The sequence below is a fragment of the Sardina pilchardus genome, chromosome 14, assembly GCF_963854185.1.
Source record: "Sardina pilchardus chromosome 14, fSarPil1.1, whole genome shotgun sequence".
Taxonomy (NCBI): domain Eukaryota; kingdom Metazoa; phylum Chordata; class Actinopteri; order Clupeiformes; family Clupeidae; genus Sardina; species Sardina pilchardus.
The window spans coordinates 11,406,070-11,433,117 of NC_085007.1; the positions used below are offsets into that span (position 1 = coordinate 11,406,070).

The following is a 27,048-nucleotide window of genomic DNA, read 5'->3' on the forward strand; positions in this document are numbered from 1 at the left end:
CATTACGTCACCATATCCTCACTGACAGAACAGTCCACCGAAGAACTAACGGGACTTACTGAGTTTTGTGTGGGTGTTGTTAATGGTACTGGATATTGCAACGGTAAGTCATCAGACCTCGTATGTGGAGGCTTTTTCTTAACACAATTGCCTGGTATACCTTACCGTACTTCTCCTTTGTTTCTGTTAACTCTGTTTGTGTAACGCGGGCGTGTTATCAAGAATACATTGTAGTTATCTGTAGCTAGCTGTAGAGATTTCCTTGGAATCATTTCTTCTGAGCAGATGAACGTCATCCAACAGCCTTTTGCACCAATAAATCAGGCAAGCCCGATGCATTTGAATGTAAGCTTTCAAATGTTTAGACAACAATAAACAAGTTTTGCCTGTTAATGTCAATTTATGGAAATAAAAACACCGAGGTTTTTATCATAGGTAGCTAACCAGTTAGCTGAACTGCTAACCTGCGCTAACGTTAGAGAAATATCCTCTGGCAATAGTTAGTGGCACGCTGGTTAGCCAGCTTGATAATGCACAACACCTCATTTGAATTTATTGATCTAACATGCGATCAGCAGGTGCTTTGTGTTAGGGACATGTAAATAATCTCACCATTGTGTTGTTTCCTTCATCTGTCAAAGTTGGTACCTGCTGGTTAACTATTACATCGTAACCAGAATGTATTAGCTAGCTAAGCCTCAGTTATCTACTGCAAGAATCTTGTTTTGGGCACTTTGGTTAGCTACGCAGTCAGCTATGTATTGAAGAAGCCTGTTGTGCGTGTATGTTTATCTGATACGTGTAATGTGAAAATTAAGGATGTTGTTCCTTTCCTCGTTAACTCATCGTTTAGATTATGTTTTACTTAACTGTTAATCAGCACTAATGGCAAAATATTTCAGACCTAACCGACTCCTAGCCAGACTGCAAGTTCCACCTCAGACGCCCCTTGAGAACCAGCTTGTTTTCACTGTTCAGTTCACCTACAAATCCCCACACTGTGCATGACGTCTGTCTTCAAACTATCAAAATATTACGACGCCCCTTCTGTCGCACCTTAAATGCATTTGAATTATTTGGTGCGTACGTTCGTGAAAAAATGTCCACCCCGAGATGTGGAAATAGCTGGATTCCAATGCCTTTGTTAGTGCCCTATGTTAACTCACATTCTTTGACCTGGTAACACAGATAAGATGAGCATGAAGAGTATCTCATTAAATTTGTATCAAATCACACGAGACAATAATCAGAACAATGGAGTAATTGTGTCCTTGTTACATTTCCCCCCCCACATTTGTCATGCCTGTAGGTGAATCATATCCAGACGACTGAATGGGAAAGAACATTCTATAGGTTGTGGGGACTCGGGAGATCAGTTTCAGAATTTGGAGTTATATGTTTAGGCCTGGGTGACTTGCTGCAGACCATTCTTTTGTCAGGAGTAGGTGAGGCAGCAGCACCATTTCATGTGTAAGGAGTGGGTTAATATCTAAGGTACATATTTGTATGTGTTGGATAGCTTAGTCACAGATTTTCTGCGGACAGGATTAGTCGGTGCAGGTGGATGCTGGGGACTGGTTAGTGTAGCTTCAGGTGTGAGGGGCACACACTCGGAGAAATGAGCACAGGAAAGCCCAGCGGCCTCAAACCCCCCTCCAAGATCAGCAGACCGGGCCCCCCTGCCAAGACTTCACCCTCCTCTGGTGAGACCGCCACACCCTCACATTCCCTTTTAAAAAGCAAATTAGAGTAAAACTTGACCTTATGACATGACTTATGGCAGAGATGTGGTTTTCTGTAAGATGCCGGAACCAAATGGAAAATGTGATTATTGTGTGTACTGAGTTTGGGGTAATGACCTTACTAGAGGTGCTCATTGACAAAAAATTGCAGAGTGTTGAAAATACATTATATGGATTCTATAAGGCTTCCAGGGGATGCACAAATAAATGATAAGATGTATATCTGGCACAAGCAATTATTTATATACATAATGTTATTGTTTTCTCTTGTCTCCATGGTATTCATTTCCCTAAACTCACGTCATTGTGTTCTGGTTGTCAGTGGGATCTAAGCCGGTCCCCCCTGCCACCGGTGGCTCACCTGCCCCCCAGGACTCCCCGGCAGTCACTGACTTCCGCGTTGGTGAGCGCGTCTGGGTGAACGGTAACAAGGCGGGCTATGTGCAGTTTGTCGGAGGAACCCAGTTTGCGCCCGGCCAGTGGGCGGGCATCGTTCTGGACGAGCCCATCGGCAAGAACGATGGCTCGGTGGCCGGCGTGCGCTACTTCCAGTGCGAGGACCAACGCGGGATCTTCACCCGCCCCTCCAAGCTGTCCCGCACGCAAGTGGCAGAGCCAGATGCCAACGGTGCCCCGGCGACACCCAAGCAGGCTGCCCCTGCTGCCCCTGCTGGCAGTGCCACTCCCGCCACCCCTGCCACCCCTGCCACCCCTGCCACCCCTGCTGCACCTGCCTCCGGGGTGAAGGCTGGCTTGAAAGCAAGCGGGTCAGTCTCCAATCTGTCTGAGACAGACTCCACCAAGGCCAAACGAGTACTGAAGATGGGGGATAGAGTTCTGGTGAGCTGACTGAACCTTCGAAAAAGGAGAATTTCAATGGTTGCATGCAGATAACATGTGATACTTTTCATTACGTTTTCTCTTATGAAAATGTATAACATGCTCTTTTAAAAATGCATGAAACAATATCATTTCATTATTTATACAGTAGAACACATAACTATAATTATGGCATGATTAATGTTAATTATGTTAGTACGTATTACCAATAGAGACATTGTTGATTTAGGTGGGTGGAACTAAAGCAGGTGTGGTGCGTTTCCTGGGTGAGACGGAGTTTGCTAAGGGTGACTGGTGTGGTGTAGAGCTGGACGAACCACTGGGGAAGAATGATGGTGCTGTAGCTGGAAGCAGGTGACGAGAGAAGCACACACACACACACACACATAATACACAGGAATAATATCTGTGTCACATATACAGCCTGTGTCTTTTTTCACACCATTAACACCAGTGTTTACAAGTCAGATATGAGCACCATGCCATCATACTTTGTTTGAGAGTTTCACACACCAATTTGTTTGAGACCTCGTCGTCAGACACGATTCGGTTTTTTTAAATGGTATTCCTTTTGTCTTCTTGCGGCAGATACTTCCAGTGCCAGCCCCGGTACGGGCTGTTTGCGCCCACACACAAGGTGACGCGCATCGGCTTCCCGTGCACCAGCCTGTCCAAGAGCATGAGCAGGAGGGCGGGGCTCCGCCGCAGCCCCAGCGGCTCCTCCGCCAGCTCCCTGAGCTCCCTCGCCTCCTCCACCGGGGGCAAGCCCAGCAGAGCCGGCCTGGTGAGAGAGCATGCACACACAGTGTAGTTCACACACAGTTCACACACACACACACACACACACACACACACATACACATACACACACATAGTTCACACGCACACACATACACATACACATACAGTACATAGTACATACACACACACACACACACACACACACACACACACACACACACACACACACACAAATTCACTCTCTCAGTTTACTCAACTCCTCTACAGAGTGGAGTAGAGCAGACAGAGATACACATACACACATGTGCACACATATATACAGATAAGCACACACACATGTACACATATACACAGATAGGCATATCCATACACTCCGATGTATGAATATAAAAGCACTATCTGTTCTGTTGCTTCTCTGGTGTTTGGAGTTCAGTGACGTACACGCACAAAGCCAATCACAGGCTTTTTGGAAATTGTGTCTTTGGGGTAAATTGTGTGCTGTATTGTCAATGTTTTACAAACGTTTTACGTACAGTGTGTGCATGTGCGTGTGTGTGTTCTTCCCACAGCTGACGGAGACGTCGGCGCGGTATGCGCGTAAGATTTCGGGCACCACGGCGCTGCAGGAGGCCTTGAAGGAGAAGCAGCAGCACATCGAGCAGCTGCTGGCCGAGCGTGACCTCGAGAGGAACGAGGTCGCCAAGGCAACGAGCCACGCTGGGGAGGTGCAGCAGGAGTTGGCTCTCCTCGTGCAGGGCCAGAAACAGGTCCGTGTCTCGTCATTTATCACCTAACATCTGATGTATTGCAGATGTGCCACATGTAGGGCTACTGTGTACAGTAAGCACCAGAATGTAATAGGCGTGACATTATAGTATTATTATGTTCATACTACTATTCATTGTGTTGTTCATGAATAAATAATGCTAAGCTATAGATAATAAATCATGCTAGATATGAATATAAATGGTTTATTCTTGTAACAAGTTTACTTAATCTTTCCTCTCTGTTTGTTTGCCTGTGGCTTTCCCCCCTTTTTCTGTGTCTTGTGTCCCCCTGTTTCAGTATGCGTTTGAGATGGAGGCTAAGATGGACCAGCTGAGGAGGATGGTGGAGACTGCAGACCGGGATAAAGTAGAGCTCCTCAACCAGCTGGAGGAGGAGAAGAGGTGAGACTGACACAGGATGTCAGATCCTCATCGTCATTTCTCAGTCGGCTTGAAGAACGACAGAATACAGAGTAGAGTATTGAAACTCAGGAGAGGACCCTGCTTAGCACATACTTTTGAATTCAGGAGGCAGTTATGAAGTGTTTTAGGGATTTGAAGCATGATTTCATTTAAAGCATAATGTCATGCATAATTTTATTTTATTTTATTTTATTTTTTTCAACCCAGACCTGTGTCGTAATATTTGTGGTGGTGTGTCACACAACCTTGCCAATATTCTCAGTATGTGGAAAAGGAGATTTATGTTTGCAGGATTAAAGGATTGGCCCACTGGACTGTACTGTATGTGTAAGCCCTATGAGCAAATTCAGAGCAGTGGTTAGTTTCTAATTACTGAGGCATGGCGTGCACAGTGTTCAAAGATAAGAAACAAGAGTTTTAACAACACACAGTTCGTGAACAGTAAAAGCATTTGTTTATGACATACACCCTGATTGGGAGAGTAGTATATTCCACTCCTGTGGACAAAAGTTTCTGCTAAATAAATACATGTAAATATAATTCCTTCAGGTTCCTAATGGCAGCTGGTCCTATAGTGAGATTTACCTTATTTTAGGGTTGTACTTATAGGGCCAGGGGAAAATCATGTTGAAGAAAGTCATTGTCTCCTTGTTTTATCTACTAGGAGAGTTGAAGACCTTCAGTTCCGTGTAGAAGAAGATTGCATTACCAAAGGTGACCTTGAGGTAAATGAATATTCATACCTTCACACAGACATATTCTGTCATATCAGCATCCCAGATTGTAAAATGTGATGCAAAATATTCCACACACTGCAGTTTTTGCAAGTTGATGTTGCACTGCATACAAGCAACCATGAAAGAACAAGCTTGAGGCCAGATTGAAGTCTTCAATGCTGCATGTGATTTTTAAGGCTAGTCTTCATATCTTACGTGAGCTTGCCATTGCAGCAGTAGCAGTGGGAGCATAGGAAAGGTAACCAATGTGTGTAGGGTTAGAAATAGATGAAAGGAAATAAAAAACTGAAAGAAAAAATAAGATAAAGAATGGTAATATCATCATAAATGTCATTGGCTTTCACAGAACTATATGTGCCCAGATATTTTTTCGAATACCAAATAGCCAACTAACACCAACACTGAGATTAAAACCAAACAAAACATGCCAGAGATAAGCAAGATTAGAAAGCAAAACAAAAAGGCAATATTATCAAGTACAAGAAATCCTCATTCGTTTCATGCAAGCAGTGACTCTTCTCCAGTGATCCCCAGTCAGCCTCAGATGCTGGTATCCTCCTGAGTGCATGGCTGTCTCTGAGCCAGTGTTGCATCTGTCCCCTGCTTTGACTGCTGCCTGCAGCTGCCTATCTGTCTATCCACAGTGTCTCCAGTGTGTTAAATGTGCATTTAATTGGATTCAGATGGAGACACTGACTCGGCCGGTTAGGAATGTCCTCCTCCCGGCCCTTTGCGCTGCTCTCTCCCCTACTCCCATGGCTGTATGTTTAGGGCAAAATGACCCTGGAACAGAACGAACGACAAACTGTCCAGTCGTATCAGGAAACCCTCCCTCCGCCCTGGGCGTCGCCTCGCCACCGCTCGCTGTCAAACCATTCGCATAAAAGCCTCTAATGTGCTTGTGCCCTTGATGCAGCATGCACCGGCCCCGCAGCATGACAGAGTTTGATCTATGGCTGCCGTGGAGATTTACTCTCCCTCCTACATCCGCCAGGCACGCCAATAACTTTTCCAGTTGCTGCATAACATGTGCTTAAGTGTGAGCAGCAGCATAGCCCATTTCTGGCTGGCCAGACATCAGATGTGGTATCAGATAGCCGTCTGAAAGCCAGCCTGTGCCCTGGAGTGGATACTGTGCTGAGTGCTCTGTGGTGCTAATGTGATAAACACACAAATAAACGTATCTGTCAGTCATCTGTATTCATGCACACGACGGGGCTGAGGGGTACTGCGTAAAAGCCTAAGTACATTATATCCATTGGATTTTAAAACTGGAACGTCAGTGTGGGTGTTTAGATTTTTACACATTAGTAAGTATAAGTGAGTTTCGTAAGTAAACATGAGTAGCTAAATTTCTGCATATACTAATTGGATCTCTTGAGATACATGTACACCACAAAATCAGAGAAAGGCTATCTGGGGTCAGACCACAGGAGAGGATTACCTTGAACTATTCAGCCCAATAATAGCAATGTATGGGGGGGTGGGGTTCTATGAACCCTCTGTTGCCAGTGCTCTTCCCATCACCTTGTCTCCTTGTCTTCTCTTCAGATGGGTTCATTGCTAAGGCTCTTTCGGCCAGCACTGTAGATCTCAAACCATACTGTCAGTACTGCCCTTCTTTCCTGTCGTCTCCATGACGAATGTCTGTTTAAGAAAAACATTACTTGCTCACCAATACTGAAGAGTTGAAAAAGACGTTGAAAGCAACACTTCATCTCATTGAAAAAAATGAACCTTTGTTCTTAATGCGAGGGGGACACTTTTCAGGGTCCCTCTTTTACCTGATTTGGGGATCCCCCTGCCGTACACTGCCTTGCTGTCCCAACTTCTTTCTTCCCCACCTGGCAGCTTTTTATACTTCTATACTTTATAAAAGAGCTCTTTGTGTATAACTGCATTTATCCTCTTACTGTAACACTTGCCTTCTAAGCAGATATTTGAGTGATCTAATAATGAAAACAATGCTGTTATAGCTGCTGTGTAATGCTCTTTGATTCATTCATTCATTCATTCATTCATGCATTCATGCATTCATGCATTCATTCATTCATTCATTCATTCATTCATTCATTCATGCATTCATTCATGCATTTGTTTCTTCATTATTTCACCCATTCATTTGATTCTTCATCCTTGATTCTTGACCCATCCATTCATGGCACGTTCATCCGTTCATTTGTTCCTTTATGTGGTCATTCGACTGGACCTGTGTGGCTCTCATCTCCGCTCCTCCATCTTCCTCTCTCCTGTAGACATGAGTTCAGACTTCCGGGTCGGTCCTCCATCTCACTTCATTTTTTGCTTCTCCACCCCTCTGCCCTCTGGGAGCCTTGCTAAGCTTGGCCCTGCCCTGCCCTCCGCCTGGCGCCCTCCATCCCGCTCTCTCCCTCTCTCTCTCTCTCTCTCGCTCTCGCTCTCTCCCTCTCGCCTGCCTGTGCCACTGCCTTCTTTGTCCCCATTCATGAGCAGAGGGTGATGTCAAGGCCACCATGTGTCTCCTCCTCCTTGGCATTGAGCTTGCATGTGACAGCGGCGCTGGTGTCGTCTCTCTTCCTCTTCCTTCCTTCTTCTTCTCTGTCTTTCCTTTCTTTCTTTCTCTTTTTTTCTGACTAACAGACGCAGACCAAACTGGAGCATGCCCACATAAAGGAACTCGAACAGAGCCTGCTCTTTGAAAAGACCAAAGCTGACAAACTCCAGAGAGAGTTAGAAGACACTAGGGTAAATGGATACCTGAGGTGTGATCGGGGGGCCGTGCGGGACGGGGGAGGTGGCTGGACACACGTAGGGGTCACTCTCTCTCTCTCCGTGACTCAGTGGTGGGGTGTGAAAGGGGCCCAGTTTTAGGGCAATAAAAAAAGCTGAGGTAGGTCACCAAAGCTTCAATTATGGCAAGAGAGAATAATATCATATCTGATGATGGCTCTCTGATGATGAAGTCACAAGACCATGTGGATGGTGTTTTTGCTGTGTAATTTGTCATGCAACAATTCCATCAGTTCCATTTTTTTTTTATAGTAAATATGACATTTCCATTTTGGAATTCTTAAATTCACAAAGACACTGTGTACAAACGAAGGTGATTCTTAATTAGTGGAGGGAAATCTAGTTTGTTAAGTTCATCTAGAAATAGACACAGATGGAAACTGGCGGTTCTAAAAGTAATGCTCTTTAATTTACTTAACAGAACAATTTTGAAACTATAATGGGGAAGTAATTGATGAAAAACAGCTGACCTAGGGTATGGCTAGACATCTCACATGCTCCGTGAGGACAGTATGCTGTTGTTGTTGACCGTCTGGGGAATTCGGCGTGTTTCGAGCATGCGTGCTGAGTGTGTGGTCTGTCACGTCCGCAGTTGGCCACCGTGTCGGAGCGCTCGCGCATCATGGAGCTGCAGCAGGAAGTGACCGACCTGCAGCAGAGGCTGGCGGCCGCACACGCCGCCGGGGACCCAGACTCCCCACCAGCTCAGGACAAAAAGGTGAGCGCATACTGGCCCGGTGCGCCGCCTCTTCCTCGTCTCTTTTTGTCTCCTTCCTCTCACCTGTCCTCCTTTTCCTCATCCTTCTCCTCCGCCAATTCCTCCTCATCCTCCTCCTACTGTCTCTCTTTGTCTTCCTCCTCCCCCTCTTACTATATATGCCCTCTATCTCTCTGTCTTGTCCTCTTCCACTCCCTTGTTCTCCTCCTCCTCCCTCTGTTCCTATCTCTCTTTGCCCTCTTCCTCTGTCTTGTCCTTCTCTTCTTCACTGAAACAAAATGAACCCATTGGCTTCTCCACTGATGCGTTCCTGCCCCACTGTGGCCTGCAGGTGAAGGAGCTGTCGTGCGAGCTGGAGGGGAAACAGAAGGAGGTGACGTCCCTCCTGCAGAGACTCGGCTCCACGGAGCAGGAGAGGACCACCCTGCAGGAACAGCTCAGCAGCCTGGTACGAGACCCACACTGGACCCGCTGATGGGTTAGAACCAGTTAAACACAGGACCAGCTGATGGGTTAGAACGAGTCCCACACAGGACCAGCTGATGGGTTAGAACGAGTCCCACACAGGACCAGCTGATGGGTTAGAACCAGTTAAACACAGGACCAGCTGATGGGTTAGAACGAGTCCCACACAGGACCAGCTGATGGGTTAGAACCAGTTAAACACAGGACCAGCTGATGGGTTAGAACCAGTTAAACACAGGACCAGCTGAAGTGTTAGACCGAGTCCCACACTGGACCAGCTGAAGTGTTAGAACCAGTTAAACACAGGACCAGCTGATGGGTTAGAACCAGTTAAACACAGGACCAGCTGAAGTGTTAGAACCAGTTAAACACAGGACCAGCTGATGGGTTAGAACCAGTTAAACACAGGACCAGCTGATGGGTTAGAACGAGTCCCACACAGGACCAGCTGATGGGTTAGAACCTGTCTGACACAGAACCAGCTGAAGTGTTAGAACGAGTCTGAGTCTGACACAGGACCAGCTGAAGTGTTAGAACAAGTCCAACACTGGACCAGCTGATTAGTTAGAACCAGTCTGACACAGGACCAGCTGATGGGTTAGAACCAGTTAAACACAGGACCAGCTGATGGGTTAGAACGAGTTTGACACTGGACCAGCTGAAGTGTTAGAACAAGTGCATTTGGGTGTTATAGAGAGGGAGTGAGTGAGTGATGAGCAGTGAGTAGAATAGTTTTCAGCATCACTAAACTCATCTGTGGGTTATGATTAAAGATACTTAAGGTAAGTGTTTTTTTGTTTTTTTGGGGGGGGGTTAGGCGAAATTGAACACTTATGAATAGTGGGTGCATAAGAGACACTCCAGGTATGATTTTGTGGAACGCTTACCATCCGTTGTGGACCACAGTTTGGTAGAAGCGAGGTGCTCAGAGCCATAGAGAGAGAGAGTTGCGACACGCTTTGATGTCGCCGCCACGCGATCAAAAGTTCCAAAAAACCTGCGCTGAATGGCTGAATTGCAGGAGGGTGGGATGTACTTCTAGATGCTGGAAGGTGTAATCAATTACTGTACTGTAACTCATTAACTACTGACCAAGAGATTCGCTGTAAATAGATCCAAAAGTCCCATAACGAGGAAATAGCCTGGAAAAAGTGCTGCCATTTTTTCCTATGGAGGTCTATGGGAGTGTCGCCACTCTGTTTTATCTACCGCTCTGGAGGTTCTATGAGTGGAGTGGGGTTACACTACAACCTCTTGAGTTGGATGGCTGGAGAGTGGGCTCACAGAGCCCTGGAGGTGTTGGATGACCGTAGAGTAGAATTACAGCATCTCTTGTTTAAACACAACCAGAGTCAGCTGGTAGAGAGCTAGTAGATGTGTTTGGGTTTTAGAGATGTGTCACTTTTAAAGAGGAGAAGAGCAGAACAGAACTCTGTGGACGTAGCAATGGGTCATGGTTCAAGATGGTCGAGGTACGATGTTTATTGAGTGAAGAGTGTTAGTTCAGTGAACTGTTTACACCTGGGTAATATTATTGATGAGTGTGTGGACAAGCTGTTGAGTGGACTCTTGCTCAAGCAGAGCCTGCTGTGCAAAAAAAAGACAACATTTGCAGAATGTGTCATATATTTCAGTGTAGCTGAGGTCGGCAGAAAACAGACACACACACACACACACACACACACACACACACACACACACACACCCTCACACAGCAGTCCACACATGAGCCCACAGCTTTTATCATTTGGCTTTTTATCTCAGCATGACGTGGATTTGTGTGAATTGCTGGTGGCACCAGTGCATGGGAGGTCCTTTGATGCAGCTCTGTCATCTGTGTCTGTGTCTGTGACTGTGTCTGCAGAGAGAGAAACTTGATGAAACATCCCTAGAAAACCAGAAGACTGCCAAGAGTATGCAAGGTAAGCAAACTGCTCTGGGTCATAGCAGAAGAGCAAGAGGAGGGTTACACTGCTCTCGTTCAGGCTGCTGTCCATGCTGGGTCCTAAAGCTAGTTGTGTGTCTATTTAGGTGTGTTTCTGTGTCTGTGTGTCTGTGTGTGTGTGTGTGTGTGTGTGTGTGTGTTTGTGTGTGTGTGTGTGTTACTTCAGGTGTGTTTTGTGTGTTTTTCATGCTTATTTGTGGGAATTGTATGTACACATGTATGTGTGTGTGTGTGTGTGTGTATGTACTGTATGTGCATGTGTGTGCTTCTATGTGTGTATGTTCATGTGTGTGTGTGTGTGTGTGTGTTTGTGTGCAGAGTTGGAGCAGAGCCTGACTGAGGAGCGTGAGCGGCGGGATCGAGAGGAGGAGGCGCGGAGAGAGGAGCACCAGCAGGAGGTGAAGCAGCTGCAGGAGAGAGCTCAGGCTGCAGAGGAGCAGCTGCAGACATACAAGGCCCAGGTGAGCGCACAACACAGCACTCACCTACACAGGGGTCTTCCATGAAGGGGGGGGGGGGGGGGGCACAGCAGAGGTGCGTTCAAATTTGCAAACAGTTTTGCACAAATTTGCACGGAATGTTTGCAAACAGTGTTTCTGTTTGCCTTTGGTTTTCCGTGAACGTTAGTGAACACTCACAGTTTTGAGGAGGTAGTGCTCTGCGAATATGTTTGAAGTTGGATGGAGTCGTTCAAATGATCTGTTCAGACAGAGACATGTTTGATGTGAACGTTTACCTCTGTTCAAGGGATTATAATGCACCTCCGGTCTTTGGGTTCAGAACAAATTTGGGGTGTAAAGCTTTTACAGTAAGAGATCATGGCATCCCTTGGGGTGAGATTGTGTTGCTATGAGTGTCTAGTTAGAGTAGATCTCTTAAGCTGATGTTACATGGGACAACATTTTCTGCAATGTGGCAGGGCAATGTTACTCATTAATGTGATTCTGGCATGTTGCCGTTGATATTAGGCAACACTCTCTTTTCTGGAGAACTTAAATCATCACTAGGCAAATCATCATGATCATCCAATCAGAGTAAATGAAACTGGTTATGTGGTGGCTCAGCAACATTTCTCAAAAAAGTTGAGCCCCGTAGATAGATATGTGAGATGGCATTAAACCTGAAAACTGTTGAAAAGAAAGTAATGATTTATTTGCATTCTATGAGAAAATTTAATCCGTTGTCCTGGTAAGTGCACATTGACATGGCTTCCTTTTGAACTCCATTAAACCTGAACGTTGCTAACACAGTCATGTCTCCCACAGGAGACCGAGTCAGCGAAGAGCCTCTCTCAGGCCCAGGAGACCGTGACCCGGGAGAAGAAGGAGATGCAGCAACAGGTAAACAACTGCGCTTCTCCCACGCAAACACCAGCAGAAGTCCTCAAGTGTGGAAGACAGTCCATGGCCGAGCGGTGTCAGTGAATGTTTTGTAACGTCAGTGAGCGTTTTTGTAATGTGTCGCTGAGTGTTTCTCAGCGTTATTGTGGACTCATGATGACTAACATTAGCGCAGCTGACCTAGTGGGATGGGAGTAGAGGGAGGGACGTCAGGGAGGACTCTAAGTGGGTCAGAGTCCTGACCTTCACCAGTGGCCATGTGCTGCAGTGAGCTGAACCTCTACAGGGACAGTAACAGCATAGTGTAGATCACTACAGAATGGCTTATGTTATGAGAGACTTCATCATCTCTTTCAAAAGGTGTGATAGGAGTTGTTTGTTGCACAGCCTACTTGTACATTCTGGGTTGTGTTTATTGTTTGTTGCCACCTTTAACGTGATAACAGCATATTTTAGGTGACTACATCATCCTGTGTTGTTATCAGTGGATTTCTGTCTTATACAGTAGGTTGTTTATAATTGTATACAGAAAGCAGTTAGTCTGAAGGAGAAACTACAACTGTGTACCCTGGTGGATATCAGTAGTATAAGGTCTGTATTTTCACAAAACAGATGTACCAGCAGGACTCAAATTATCATTTTACATGAGCTCTTCAGTGTATGTGCGGGTCAATATAATGGGTCTGTTAACGCTGTTCCGAGCACTCAGCAGTGGCATTCAGCAGCAGAAGTAATGGAGGGGCCTCTGTAGCACTGCATGAGAAAGCGGCGTTGCCCTGGAGCACTTCATGTAGAGCAGGCTGGCGTGTGTGCGGGCACATGTGCTGAGCTCATGCATACATGCTTGCGTAATGTCTCAGATGGAGAGGGTGCGAGCGAGCGAGGGGAGGGAGCCTGGGGGGGGGGGGGGGGGGGGTTCAGACACCATCACGACTCCCAGCTCAGGCTGGAGCGCTGCTCAGCTATAGGCTGCGGAGAGAGGAACACATGTTCGAGGCTACTGCTCTCATCCGTACCCTAGTTCACCCTGTATGGCTTTCAAAATGTAATGTCAAGGGAATGGGTGTGCATTTAATATTCATGTTCTGGGGGAAATCTGATCTAACCAGTGATTTAAACTTTTAGAGGATAATTAGGGCTTGGGAAGTCTTGGTCCATATGTAATGACTAACTGAGGATGACATTTGGGGACTTCTACTGGTCATGAGGAAAGTGTCTCATCAGGTTTTTGACAGGTTAGAAAAAGCTTGTCTTTTTTACAACTCTCTTTCTACCATCCACAATTGAAACTTCAACATGTTGTCCCCGTCAATGTTTTTCAGAGTGCAGAATTCCTATTTAGAGTGGTGAGCTGCACCTCACCTGCGTCTCATTATCTGCAGTGACCTGTATCCCATTATCTCCCCAATCACATCTGTCCCGAGAGCACCTGCCACCCATTACACCTGCGTCCCGACACCTGTCCTGTGCGCCAACACCTGTCTTTTGTGCTGATTGCTTTGCTTTTAGACCCTAATGTGTTCCACAATCTCATTTGTGTCCATCTAGTCGGCCTCCTAAACTATTGAATGGAATATATCAGTTTGAACAGTAGGGAGTGTTCTTACTCCTCTCCTCTAAAATCATCTTTAATGTTCTACTTGATATATCTATGTTCTACTTGAAATATCACACTTCAGTGGACTTGTTTATTCCCAAGTGTATGCCTGCTATGGTATAGCCATTTGAAATATCCACTCCGTCACTGGGCCTCTGTTGTCCTCGGTTACAGTGAAGGTCATGCTGTGAGAAGGTCACGCTGTGCGATCTATTAAAATTCAAATCACCAGCAGCTCAATGTCTTCGGTGGCGCCTGGGAAACCTTCATGTTAACTTTCGGGCCTCTGCTACTTTTCATATCAATGGGCATGCAAACGCACTGCTCATTTTCTCTCTTTATGGAAATCTTATGTTTTATTTTATTTTAGCTTTTAGCTTAGCTTGTTTCCTTGGTCCTTTACCTCTATTACATTTTAGATTATTTTTTAGTATTTGATATTTGTTTGTCTTGAGTGTAGTCAGTTTTATTTTATTTAAGCTTTTAGCTTAGCTTGTTTCCTTGGTCCTTTACCTCTATTACATTTTAGATTATTTTTTAGTATTTGATATTTGTTTTTCTTGAGTGTAGTCATTTTGAATTTCTGCTGGTGGTTTAAAGCTATTGCAGAGCAACTTGTTGATAAATGCCACATATTGCCTAGGTTACTGTCATAATAAAAAGAAGGCAGATTTGTTACAAGCCAGCCAGCCTAGTATAAGATAAATTTACTGCAGTTTTGCATCACATTTTGCAATGCAAACTTCAAATATTGTGATTAAAGGAAACAAATGTGTAGATGAGGGATGGAACTTGCTCATGTTGAGTTTGCTTTTAAACGCATCTATGTAACTGTGTTGATGCAGACATTAGTGTCTGATTGCCAGAAGAAGGCTCTGATGCAGTTAGAATATTTTGTCTGCAGTAGAAGAGGATGAGAGGCTTGTGAGTTGGCATACATGTTGTTTATTTGAGCGTATGTATGACCAGTGGATGTGATGTAATGGCCAATTGCATGGACATTTGGTCTGTGTGTGTGTGTGTGTGTGTGTGTGTGTGTGTGTGTTATATAACACTCGAGCAACACTGGGCCTTCTAAGAATGGCTACTGTGATGTCATCCACTGGCCCCTCCCCCATGAGTGCATATGCACTATAATGCAAATGATTTGACAGAACGTCAAGTGATGACCTAACAGACGTAGGACAGATCAACCTTTGCATTCACACATAATGTCACATGATTTTGCATGCACTCAATAGTGATGCGTGCAGATACTTAACGTATGCTGGCAGACTCGTTAGATTTTAACTGTGCAGTCTTATTTTCTGACTGTAAGATGGATATATGATATGATATATGATAGTTACAGCTTGGATCCTCACATAAACTGAATTTAATTTTCACTAACAGTGTACATGACCGGTTGTTAGAAACAATGTTAAAGACATTGAACTGTAGCTTAGGTGACTGGTTTCTGGTTTGTTTGAAGTCGAGCATTTTGCCTGAAAGTCCACCTGTGAGTTTGTGTTTGTGTGAGAGTGACTGTGAAGAAGAACTGGATGGTGAAGCCCAGTGGGGAGTTTGTATTGGCCTAGGAGGAGGTGTGTTGGATTGCGTTTGTGTGTGTAAGGACTGAAAGGGGCGTTGGGGTTGTGGTGACAGCAATGTTGCTGCGGTCACTGCATGTGTTGCGTGGCACGTGTGGTTATAATAACACACACTTGCCGAGAGAGAGAGAGAGAGAGAGAGTGAGAGAGAGAGAGAGAGAGAGAGATGCTTGTATCGGGACAGAGGCAGCTGGGTGTTTCTGCATGGCTGAGCAGAACATCGGTACGCTGAAATAGAACCCTCTCACCCCCACCCCATCTCATTCACCCACTTACCAACAAGCCCCAGCCCCCAACCAACCCACCTCCCCCCCCAGCCCCCTGCCGCTGCTCTTTAGTACCAGCTTCTCATCACCTCCATATTGGTAGCACAGTGACTCGATCACAATAGGTAGGCCAGTGAGGCCCATCACTAGTCAGATGATCTGTTCAGAGAAGAGAGAGGGAATACTGAATGGAGAGAGAGAGAGAGAGAGAGAGAGAGAGATACTGGATGGAGAGAGGTGAGAGATATGACACAAAGAACAAAGAAAATATAGAGACGGGGATGAAAGAGAGAGAAAAAAGTTGAGAATTGTGAAAATAAATAGAGGAGAAGTTGACAGCTTCACAGAGGACAAAGAGAAAGCGGGAGAGGGAGAAAGGAGGAAGGAGGGTGGCGTAGAGATTGGCGGGAAAAAGAGAGAGCAGTGTGAGCGCAGAGGAGAAGATGGAGACAGCGGGATGATGGGAGAGGAGAGGAGAGGAGAGCAGAGGAGAAATCCAGCGGACGGAGGGTGGAGCTTGCCCAGTTACATAATGGAGGCTGCTAACGTAACGCATGTTAGACTGTGACTTTGTGTGTGTGTGACAGCAGCAAGCTGTGCTCCGTTGTCCACTCAGCTCCTCTCGCTCCGCTCCGCTCCACTCCGCTCCACTCCTCCGTCCCAACTGGAGATCGGAGAAGCAGGGTCCACAACACAGCTGCACTGTCTGAGCTGTCAGATCCGGAACACTCGCACAACAGCGCTGTGGAACACTAGGATACGGAGATTTTCAAATCCGAGGAATTCTCTTCAGAACACTGGAAAACTGAAGCTCTAGATTTTTTTGGGGGGGAGGAGGGGGTTGCATCCCACTGCCGTGTATGTAGGTTTTTTGGAACATAGAATTTTGAGGCTGACGATTTCTTTACAACACACTGTACCATTGCTGCTGTGGATTCTGGAACACTGAAACACTGACTCAGTGTCAGTAGCTGTGTAGAACATTTAAAGTGGTTGACCGCTACAGTGCAAGAGTGCTGCTGTAGTGAGGTAGTGGTACTTAGGTGCTTAGTGTGCTCGGCCATGGATCTGATCTCAGTGCATCACGGCTTCTCCAGTAACATCTACACCTCTCAACTCCAGGTAACACATGTCCTCATGCATGCATGCAGACATATGCTGCCGTGTTCAGTCACGTAGACAAAAAACATGCGTACTTGGCATCGCTGTGATTTCTGCTTGTTACAGTTTGTGGTATTTTTGGAGCAGGCATGATTTAACGGAGATTAAGAGACGGAGGATGAGAATGTGCGCACGCGTGTCTGCGTGTCTGTGTTTGTTTATGTTTTGTCTGTGCGGTGTTGTCTGCTAACTTGATTAAGAGCACATCTAGCATATCAGCGGTCTTGTAATTAATCTGCAACCGTGCCAGAGTGCTAGAGGAGAAGGCTCAATGTGAATTGATCTGAAATTGTTTAGTTGGACAACAGTGAAATTAAGTATTGACTCGAGCCCCGGTCTGGTACAGTCACCAGCACGGTTAGTGGTGTCAGTCTCATCTGGTGTGACCAATTTTTTAGGTCAGGTAAAAAAAAAAAACCCACAATGCTACAGAATGAAAACAATCGACCCGGGGATAGAACCAGAATTAGTTACACTGGATGAGACTACAAAACAAGGTTGGACGACACACTCTTTTTTATTCCGTAATTATTTAAGTTAATTCAGCATAGTGAAGGATGTTTAGTAGTGTTTCAATTTGGGGTTTATTCGGTTACTGGGCAGACAGAACCCCATATTGCACAGACATCTAGGTCACGTTTACATATTTTTTTTATTGCACGTGTGAGTCAATTTGCTTTTGGCTTTAAATGGGATTTTGGTGGTAGTGTATGTAGTGTATGCGATAAGTGCCAAATCTATTTTTAGATCAAATAGATATCATGTGGGAGATATTTAGTAAACAAAGACATTGCTGAATGTAATTTGACCAAATATAGACCAATAGGCCCACAAGGAAATTATTGTAAAGTACAGTTATTCTATTTAGATAGATAATGTAGTTTAGATGCCAAAATCAGATTTTCCCAGATGCTTGTTCTCACATGCCTGCTATTTAGGGCTCAGTCCTTTGAGAGCCTTTTGAAGTGTGTTGTGTTTTCCTGTTCTGTGAGATCTGTGTGAGACGTCATCTAATTTAGTCATCCCCCAATTCTCCTTCTTTCTCGTCATACTTCTCCTTCTACCCCTCTCTTTCCTCCCTCTCTCCCTCCTTCTACCCCTCAATTTCCTCCCTCTCTCCCTCCCTCTACCCATCTGTTTCCCCCGCTCCATCCCTCTCTTTCCCCCCTCTGTCCCTCCCTCTTCTGCTTTCTTTCCCTTTTCTCGCTGCTTCCCCCTTCCTGTCTTTCCCCCATTTGCCTCTTGATTTCTCTTCTTTTCCCTCACTTTTTCCCCCTCTTTCTCTCTCTCTCTATCTCTCTCTCCATCTCTCTCTCTCTCTCTTTCTCTGGGCAGCTGGAGGCTCTGAAACAGAAGAACTGTGAGTACCAGCAGGAGCTCAGCCTCTCGCAGGAGAAGCTCAGCGTGGAGAGCCATCGCATCGGCAGCCTGAGCCGGGAGATGTGAGTGTGCCTGCCCCCCCTCTTATACTGAGCTCGCTCCCATTCACATACACACACACAGGCATTAACATATACATATACATATACATACACATACACACACACACACACACACACACACACACACACACACACACGCATGCATGAACATATACATACACACACACACCTACACACACACACACACACACACACACACAGAAACACGCACGCAGGCATGAACACACACACACACACACACACACACACACACACGCACACACACACACACACCATACAAATCTTATCTAAATCTGTCTATTTGTTGTTGTGGATGCTGGTCATGTTTTCCTGATAGCCCAATGGCTATGTGCAAAACAAAGGAAACTGATTTCACCACCCTTCACCACCTTGAATGAGTCAACTTGTTGTGTTGGGGGAAAATGATGCAGGATTGAAGCAGTCACTGTATGACTGTAATCCTGTCGGCGATGATAATCCTAGCTGATGATGTAGAGTGGAGTGAGCCATACCTCACCATGTCCATATAATATCGGTGTTGTTTGTGGCACTCGGTGTTCTCTTGAGATCATGTGAGTCACTGCGTGGACGGGACATCATCAGCATGGCTCATGATTCCGACACGAGGGCTGCTTGAGTTGCGCGTCCGTGCGTGCATCATGGCAGCTCGCCACCAGGTGGCCTGCAGAGCAAGAGGAGGGGGTAATGGGATCAAAGGGTGTCTGCTATCACTCCAGACAGTATGGCTGTGGAGGAGGAAAATGGTATAACATATAAGTGGCGTATGTGTAAACTGTGGATGAGTTGTTTGGAGGTAGAAGGCAGATTTGCTTTGGTGCAGAAAAGTTTAGGTGCGGATGATACACCTTCCATTTTGTCATCAGACTGGTATGGATGACTGTGTCTGTGGATATCAGAGCGAGCAGATGTTTGGAATTGTTGATTGACTACAGATACCTGGGCGTTACAGAATGGGAGCCAGGTGTATTTTTGGCCGTTCCAGACTTGAATGGCAGGTGTATTTTTGGGTGTAGCACAGTAGAGCGGCGCTGTCTAGTGTTTGGGTGTAGCGGAGCGGAGCGGAGCTGTCTGGTGTTTGTTTGGGTGTAGCAGGCAGCTTTAATAAACCAAAGCTCAGCTCAGTCTGAGCTCTGGCTGCCTCTGCTCTGACGCCTCGCTCCTGACGTTCGGAAATCTCCAGGGAGTATTACATCACTGGCCTGGCCTGTCCTGCCCGCCTTCACGCTCAGCCTGAGGGCCCGTCACATGGGAGTGAGAGGCTGCTCGACTCGGCTCGGCTGCTGAGGGAAGGAGGGAGGGAGGGAGGGAGGCGTGCAGCTATTCCTACTGCTGACAAAAGGAGAGGAGGTCTGGGGATTGTGTATTTTGTGTGTAAGGTTTAGCCTATCTAGAGTTTTAGAGGAGAAGGATGACTGTTGATTTGAGAGGAGCATCTTTCCCGTTGAGACAGAATCGTCTACACAGGTGAGGCTGAGGCAGGTCCGGTGCTCAGAGAAGTAGATGTGTGACCTGTGAGAAAGAAGTAGTTTGTCACCTTTTTGTCTGAAGGAATTCTATTGATTCAGCAAACAGGTGTCTCCTGAAGATAGTTGTAGACTTTTTAATGAGAGATAGATGGGAACGTAGAATGAGCAACCAGTCTACTGAGGTTAGAAGGTGGAGGGGTCTCTGTTGCTGTAAGTGAAGAATCTTTCCTGATGAGAAAGAATTTTTAACAGGTGAGGCAGAGGCACCTGCACTAGTTTGAGAGAACCAGACTGAGCCAGACGTGACACTGCGGATTGTTCTAGAAGATTGTTCTTCAGAGTCTTCTCTGCGCTTTTGATTTTTGGCTCACGGCTCTTTTTGATCTTGGATTTGGATCGGTTGTCATTCGGAGACAGAAGCGGTTGATTAAAATTCTCTGACATTTTTCAAAATATTTCATTTGAATATATCTATCTGCAATTTCAGATGCACACACAGTGGCAGTAATGCTGTCACTGTATGTTTGTGTCTGTTTATACAGATGCCTCTCTAAATACAGACACTTGACCTTGAGTTGTCTTCCTCTCAGGCTGTCAGAGATAAGTGATTTTGTAGTTAGAATTTGACACAGTCCAGCCACGCGTCGCTGCATGAAGAATCTGATTAACTTCCGCATCGGAGCGGCGCAGGAGGTAAAAATAGAGGGCCGCGTTTGTCACAGTTGAAGGAAAGCGCGCCGTCGGCCCTGCGAGGCGTTTGGATGGCGACGGCACACTGTCTACTGTACGAGCGTCTCTCCACTGAGTCACCGCGGCAGCGTTTACAAACATGTCTAATCACATTTGTCTTTTGTTTTTGCTGTTACGTTCTCAGTCTCGATCGGGTTTCATTTAAAGCAAATGAGGAGAAAGAGATACAGTACGTACGAGAGCCAAAATCATCATGTCAGAAATCCAGGATGCGCTTCATCTCTTTTGATTGCTTCCGAAGCCGTATCCTGCGTAAGGCAGAGTGATGTTTTGAGGGTGAAAATGTTTGTAAACTGAGTGGGGATTAAGGCAGTGGGAATTGACATGTTTACAGATTGAGCTTTAGTCGGCTCATAACTGGGGGAGACTGTGGCTTCCTTGCCAGGGAGTATAAATAGAGCAGGAATAGGATAAACGAAGCAAGGCTGTCGTTTTCAGCTTCATGCTCCAGTCCAGTGTGTTAATTGCTAAATCATAGTCTGGGCCAGTCTTCCTGGAGCCCTTGCCAATTGGGCACGTGTCGTGCAGTGCTGTTTTGGTTACGTGCAACATTTAATCTTGCTCTTGCAATCGTGTGTGTGTTTGTGTGTGTGTGTGTGTGTGTGTGCACGCACGCGTGTGTGCGTGGACATTTAAGATGATGTGCACATGTTTTCTTTATGTAAGGCTCTACCCATAAACTGATGGTCTTGATCAAAGAATGTATTAAGATCAGAAATTCCAAATGTGAAGTTGCAGGCCGTAGGGTACTGCAGTACAAGGACCATATAGGCAAACCCTTCACTCATCTGTGAACTTGACATTGCTGTTTTGTGTTTCTGTTTCAACTATTCACACACTAATAGTCTCATCATATGGTGTTTAAATTGAATGTCTATTGTTATAAGAGAGCTTTTATTATCAAGGGAACCTAAGAGAGGCTGGTTGATTGTTGCTAGAGGAGAGCTTTTCTTATTGAGTCATGATGAACACAGTGAGCTCATGGGATGCTGTGATTGGTCTGAACGGCTGACCGTCTTCTCTTTCCCCCAGTGAGGAGCTGAAGCTAGCGACCAATCAGAAGAGCCAGCGCTTGGCGGCGCTCCAGGATGAGAACGGGAAGCTGGCCCACGAGCTCGACCTGAGCCGGCATGAGGGCCACGCCCACAAGAAGGTAACTTGGCAACCAGGACACCCTGTTACAATGTCTGTCAGTTGTAGGGATCAGTTTCACTCTCTTCATCACAGCAGGGTGTCTGGACCCAGGACCTTTGGCTGATGGTGTAGCATTCTCTTCTCTTGGTTTGGACGGTATATTTAGAGTGTGTTGACATTTGTCTATGTCTGTCCTTCTAGATTGAAGATAAGCTCTCCAACAACCAGCTGGAGATCTCTGAGAGGTAAGAAGTGTTTTACGGTGTCATCTTTTCATGTGACTGGCTGGTTACTATAAGCATTATGCAACTTGGGTCGTGTTTGATCCATAGGAATGGTTCGTTATTTTACTTAAGACAGTCAATTGCCTGTTGGAGCTTGAATAATCTATGTAGATTTACATAACAAAATGACAATTTGAGTAATGAACTTGAATAAAAAATCAGAATAGTGTTCTCTGCTTTAGAAAAATAAATATAAAACCCACCAATGTGTACACATCAGTAGTGCATTTTGCTTACTAATAGCGCTATAGAAGAGGCGGATTTTTGAAGGTATCTACATACATGTAAGAGTGACCATGTATATATGTCTATGAGAGTGACACTGTCTTGAACGTGTCATAAACACTATAAACAAGTCATAAATGTTTATGACATAATAACGCTTCTGTCAATAAATGTCATTCGGTTTTTGTCATGACAAGTTGGGGTTGGGGTTGGGGTTAGGGTTAGGGTTCATGTGTTCATGTGTTCATCAAGTGTCTTGTCACTCTTATGTGGACACCTTCAAGTAAAGTGTTACCGAAGAGGCACATGTGTGGCAGATGTACTGTACATCTCCTTCAAAAGACGTTTCCTCTTTTTACAGGGACAACTCCAATGCTTTGATGACGGACAAGGACAGAGAGTTAGAGACGCTCAGAAATGAGGTAATGTTGCTGGCAATAGGTCATACAGTATGTAAAGGTCTAATTATGTTGAGTGAATAATTTCATTTCATTATTGTGTACTTACAGTATATAGGTGCAATGCACACTAGGAGTGGGTTTTCTTACTAAAGCAAGTGTGAGGAGAATGAAGTTTACTGACACAGATTGCCTATAGCTAAACCTCGTGAGGATGTAGCTCCACTGTGCAATTCTCTCCGACCTGACTGGAATATATCTGCCCTCCTGCCCTGTGCCAGATTGCCCTGCTGCGCGGAGAGCGTGCCGTGGGGGAGACCCTGCGCACGGCCGTGGAGGCCCTGGAGAAGGACAAGGCCCAGCTGCAGAACCGCGTCCGCAGCCTGGAGCAGCGGCTCACAGGAGATCCAACGGCAGCGGGCGACAAAACACCCTCAGGTGGGTCAGACAAAACACCCTCAGGTCAGACAAAACACCCTGAGGTCAGACAAAACACCCCCAGGGCAGAAGGTCTACATTACAGGGTACCCACCAGCAACTAACAACAAACTATAGGGAATGTAATCAAACTACCATTACACAAATCCTATCTGCATTTATCATTTACTGATCTTAAAGGTATATAGTGTGCACAATGAGTCAGGAAAATTATCTGGTCCTCCTAGATCAACAGTAAACACATATCATTTTGTCATCTCAAAGGGAGCAGTAATGGCAGTCACAGTAGCCCTGTTTACACCGTAGGCAAAATTGGGAGCTTGAATTTGTTAAAGTAACCAGCAAATAAGCTCTGCACAGCCCAGCGCGCCTCAGCACATTCAGAAGTGTCTCAATGCATTTGATGCAGTGCTAGTGGTTATATGCCCTGATCTCTGTTGAAAGTGTTTGCTTGTGTTACTTCATGCAGGTGATGCCGCCCTTGACCAGCTACGGGAGGAGAAAGAGTTTGCTGAGGGACAGGTAAGGACTTGCATCATAACTCTTGATTTGCACATTTTCAGCAGGTTTGTGATCTTTTTTTTACACATTTGAGGTAATACAGAAAATTACTTTCCAAGTGTTGTGACAACTGTAGGCTTGTGTAATACATTGTGCAGAAGTATTAGGACACCCATCAGCCTATTATTAGAACATATTTTTAGCTCTTTCACTTTCTGATGTTACAATAAAAACAACAACACCAAGATGCATTTATAGTGACTAATCAAGGCACGCAAAGTGCTTTACAGTGAACAGGGAACCTCACTAACTACCACCAGTATGTAGCATCCCCCCTGGTTAGTGCTATCAAATGGTTCCCTACTTGTGCTAGTGAGTGATAGTTTACTCTTTGTTGTGTTGGTCTTCTACTCCTCTTCAAAACAGATAAACTTCCTGAACTCGGTCATCGTCGACCTCCAGCGAAAGAATGAGGATCTTAAAGGGAAGCTGAAGAAGATGGCCTTGGCTGAGTTCAACGGGAACGATGAAGACGATGGGTGAGTTGACGCTAGAGGTGGAGAAGTTGGGATTGATTGACAGGTGAACTCAGAACTGCTGAGAGTGTCTGACGATGAGGAAGTTCTCCTTTGGAGACCAGACAATAGTGTTTGTACTGTAGCTCTGATATTTGGCTTCATGGGTGAGAGGGTGTTTAACAGGATGCTTAAGGTGATATTAATCATTGGTGCTAGACTGATCAAAGAGATTTAAGTGGAGAATAACATATTCAAGCAAACCTAAATAAATTAAGAAATAAACAAATAAACAAAACGTGTAGCAATGGATTTCAGTGCTGGAACTATGTTCTGTCTCAGTTGTACTGTAATGATGGCTAATGAGGACCTGACATAATGAAGAACCAGTTAAACTAATTTACATGCGATGTATACTTTCACTAATACCTTTTGTTGGTATAATTGTCTCCAAGTCAAGCCAGGCATCAGACTTGAAAATTAGAGATAACACTGTTCTAATCCATTAGTAAGGTTGGTTCGCATGGACACTATTAATAGTAAGCTGTGTACGCTCGCAAGACCCAGGGGGTCCACAAACTCACCTCTGTCTACTTGCATTAGTCGCATTGACACTTGTCTCTAAATCTCATCCTGCTCTCGCAGCTTAAGAGAACGGAAGTCCAAGAAGAAAGCACCTCCTCGGGTGTTCTGTGACATCTGCGACTGCTTTGACCAGCACGACACGGAAGACTGCCCCACCCAGGCCCAGTCACCCGACACACCTCCCCACACCGCCTACCATGGCCGGCGCTCGGCAGAGAGACCCTACTGCGACATCTGCGAGGCATTCGGACACGCCACAGAGTCCTGCAATGACGACCAAACTTTCTAGAGACAAACATTCCATCCAGAGTACACCATTCCTGCCTGGGAACAGGCGCTGCACATTCCGTTTCCCTCTGATCCTTTCATATTCGTCTTTGTACGTTCTTTGTACGTATGTGTGTGTGTGCGTGTGTGCGTCCTCGTCATTATTTCCTTACTAAAATACCCCCGGTCAGAGATTAACCCTGTAATCTTTCCTATTCAACCTAGGTTGAACATGCACAGGAAGCTATGCTGCTTGTCTGAAAGGAATTTATGTTTTTGGTGTGTCCTGTACTGTAATTCAGTACTGTGTGTTACTAGGACTTCCCAGTGGAATCTGACGGACACATGACAGCACCTGTACCACATGAATCAGCCACAGAAAAAAAAAAACTAGAATCACGGAGCCAGATGTTTACACATGTTTATACACATTTGTTACAAGTCCGGGGACAGCCATGACAAAATGTGGTCTAGATGAGGATGAGAACGATTCGTATGTTCAGTGAATTTAAATCATTCTAAACCAATCCAATGCCTTGTGACGGAGCAGACTGAACAAACAAAGTTGATTTAAACAGAATACAGTCAATGCATGCCTTGGTTTTGTCAAATCGCGGGTGTGTTTTAAAAGGAAAGTTAGCCTTATCGCTCCTGGCATTCAGCATAAAATGATATTTTACAAGCAAAGCGCAGGAGGAGAGCAGCATGATGATTGATAGACGTCACTCCACTGCCATTTTAAGAGATTTCTATCACTTATACCTTCCAGTCATATTGCATCCCCAGGTAAAACTCATGAAAACCAAAACACAAACATGTTGTCTCCAGATGTGCACTCTTGGCACAACGTACCAACGTGAGACTTGGCCCCACGAGACTACATGAAAACTGACATCTTTCAATGAACAAATCACGCTGCATCTAAATAGGTTCCATAGTGTCGGACTAGGCCACGCCAGCCAATTAAAAAAAAACGTATTGCACTGCTCACTTTAATCCCTTATATGCATTGAAGCACTCCCTTTTAACGGTCATTCTACAAAACTATTTAAGTTATACTTTTTATATGAAATGTAAAAAATACTTGTGATATCATGTTATGTGTTATGTTATCTCTGCAAGACACCAGTTATTGAAGCACAAATTTGGATCATATTGTATCTGTCAATAGTACGGAAAAGCTGTAAATTTGATATGGTTAACAAATGAGATTTGTTAAATTTCAAAGGTGTAGTATGTGATTTCCTCTTTGTTTCATCCTTGCATACTAATACATATTATGCCAGTTTAACTCTCTTGAAAATAATTACAGCATGTTACAGTTTCTTAAGGGACTCATCCAAATATCTCCATCACTTTGTTTTTTCACACAAACACATGTGCATTCCAAAAGATGAAAGGAACTGTTGAGTTTTTTTTTTTTTAAAGGGATTTTTTGTTGTTGTTGTCGTCAATATTACATTCCTATGAACGTCACCAGAAATCACATACTGCAACTTTTTTAAAACACAGCTGCATTTTATGAAGGAAATTGCACATAGGGTGCCATAGCATCGAAATTATTTAAAATATATTTTGAGACTCATTCTGTTTGTATGAAGGTATTATTTGACAGCACTCGTTTTAGCAGCATTTATTCACAACGCTTTGTGGACTTTCTACATTCAATTGTGATGGTCTTTAAGTAGTGCACTGTTTTATGTACTGTTAACTTGTACTAATTCAATATATGTAATATATTGCAAAACAGAGTCAGTGTGCTTTTTTCATTTTGTTTTGTCTACATTGAGTTAATGCTTCATATAATGGCATTGGGAGAAAGAGAATTGGGTTTTGTTTTCAGATTTCAGAAAGTATGAGGATTAGTTCAACATGAAACACATGAAAACCACGACGTAAAACCGTACACAAAATGGATGTGT

General features: G+C 45.0%; 1 protein-coding gene across 3 annotated transcripts; it reads left to right on the forward strand.

Annotated features, from left to right (window-relative positions):
* On the forward strand, positions 1-26,865 carry clip1b (CAP-GLY domain containing linker protein 1b). 3 transcript variants are annotated; one of them, XM_062553623.1, is made up of 22 exons: positions 1-103; positions 1,310-1,703; positions 2,065-2,582; positions 2,812-2,936; positions 3,171-3,366; positions 3,893-4,090; positions 4,389-4,492; positions 5,178-5,238; positions 7,870-7,974; positions 8,612-8,737; positions 9,069-9,185; positions 11,067-11,124; positions 11,466-11,608; positions 12,413-12,487; positions 18,436-18,542; positions 21,812-21,932; positions 22,115-22,158; positions 22,784-22,844; positions 23,102-23,258; positions 23,728-23,780; positions 24,186-24,298; positions 24,920-26,865. In XM_062553623.1, exons 2-22 carry the CDS (start codon positions 1,619-1,621, stop codon positions 25,146-25,148), a joined length of 2,796 nt encoding a protein of 931 aa, XP_062409607.1. In that variant the 5' UTR covers positions 1-103; positions 1,310-1,618; the 3' UTR covers positions 25,149-26,865. The 3 variants fall into 3 exon arrangements, with proteins under 3 accessions (XP_062409607.1, XP_062409609.1, XP_062409608.1); XM_062553624.1 differs by having other exon boundaries at positions 23-103; positions 1,520-1,703; XM_062553625.1 differs by lacking the exon at positions 7,870-7,974.
* Positions 26,866-27,048: the final 183 nt, after the last annotated feature.

Bases quoted from the DNA above. Each gene is read 5' to 3' on its own strand.
- clip1b (XM_062553623.1), top strand. From the start codon at position 1,619: ATGAGCACAGGAAAGCCCAGCGGCCTCAAACCCCCCTCCAAGATCAGC. The intron at 1,704-2,064 runs GTGAGACCGCCA...TCTGGTTGTCAG, and splicing joins CAAGACTTCACCCTCCTCTG to TGGGATCTAAGCCGGTCCCC. The intron at 2,937-3,170 runs GTGACGAGAGAA...TTCTTGCGGCAG, and splicing joins GGTGCTGTAGCTGGAAGCAG to ATACTTCCAGTGCCAGCCCC.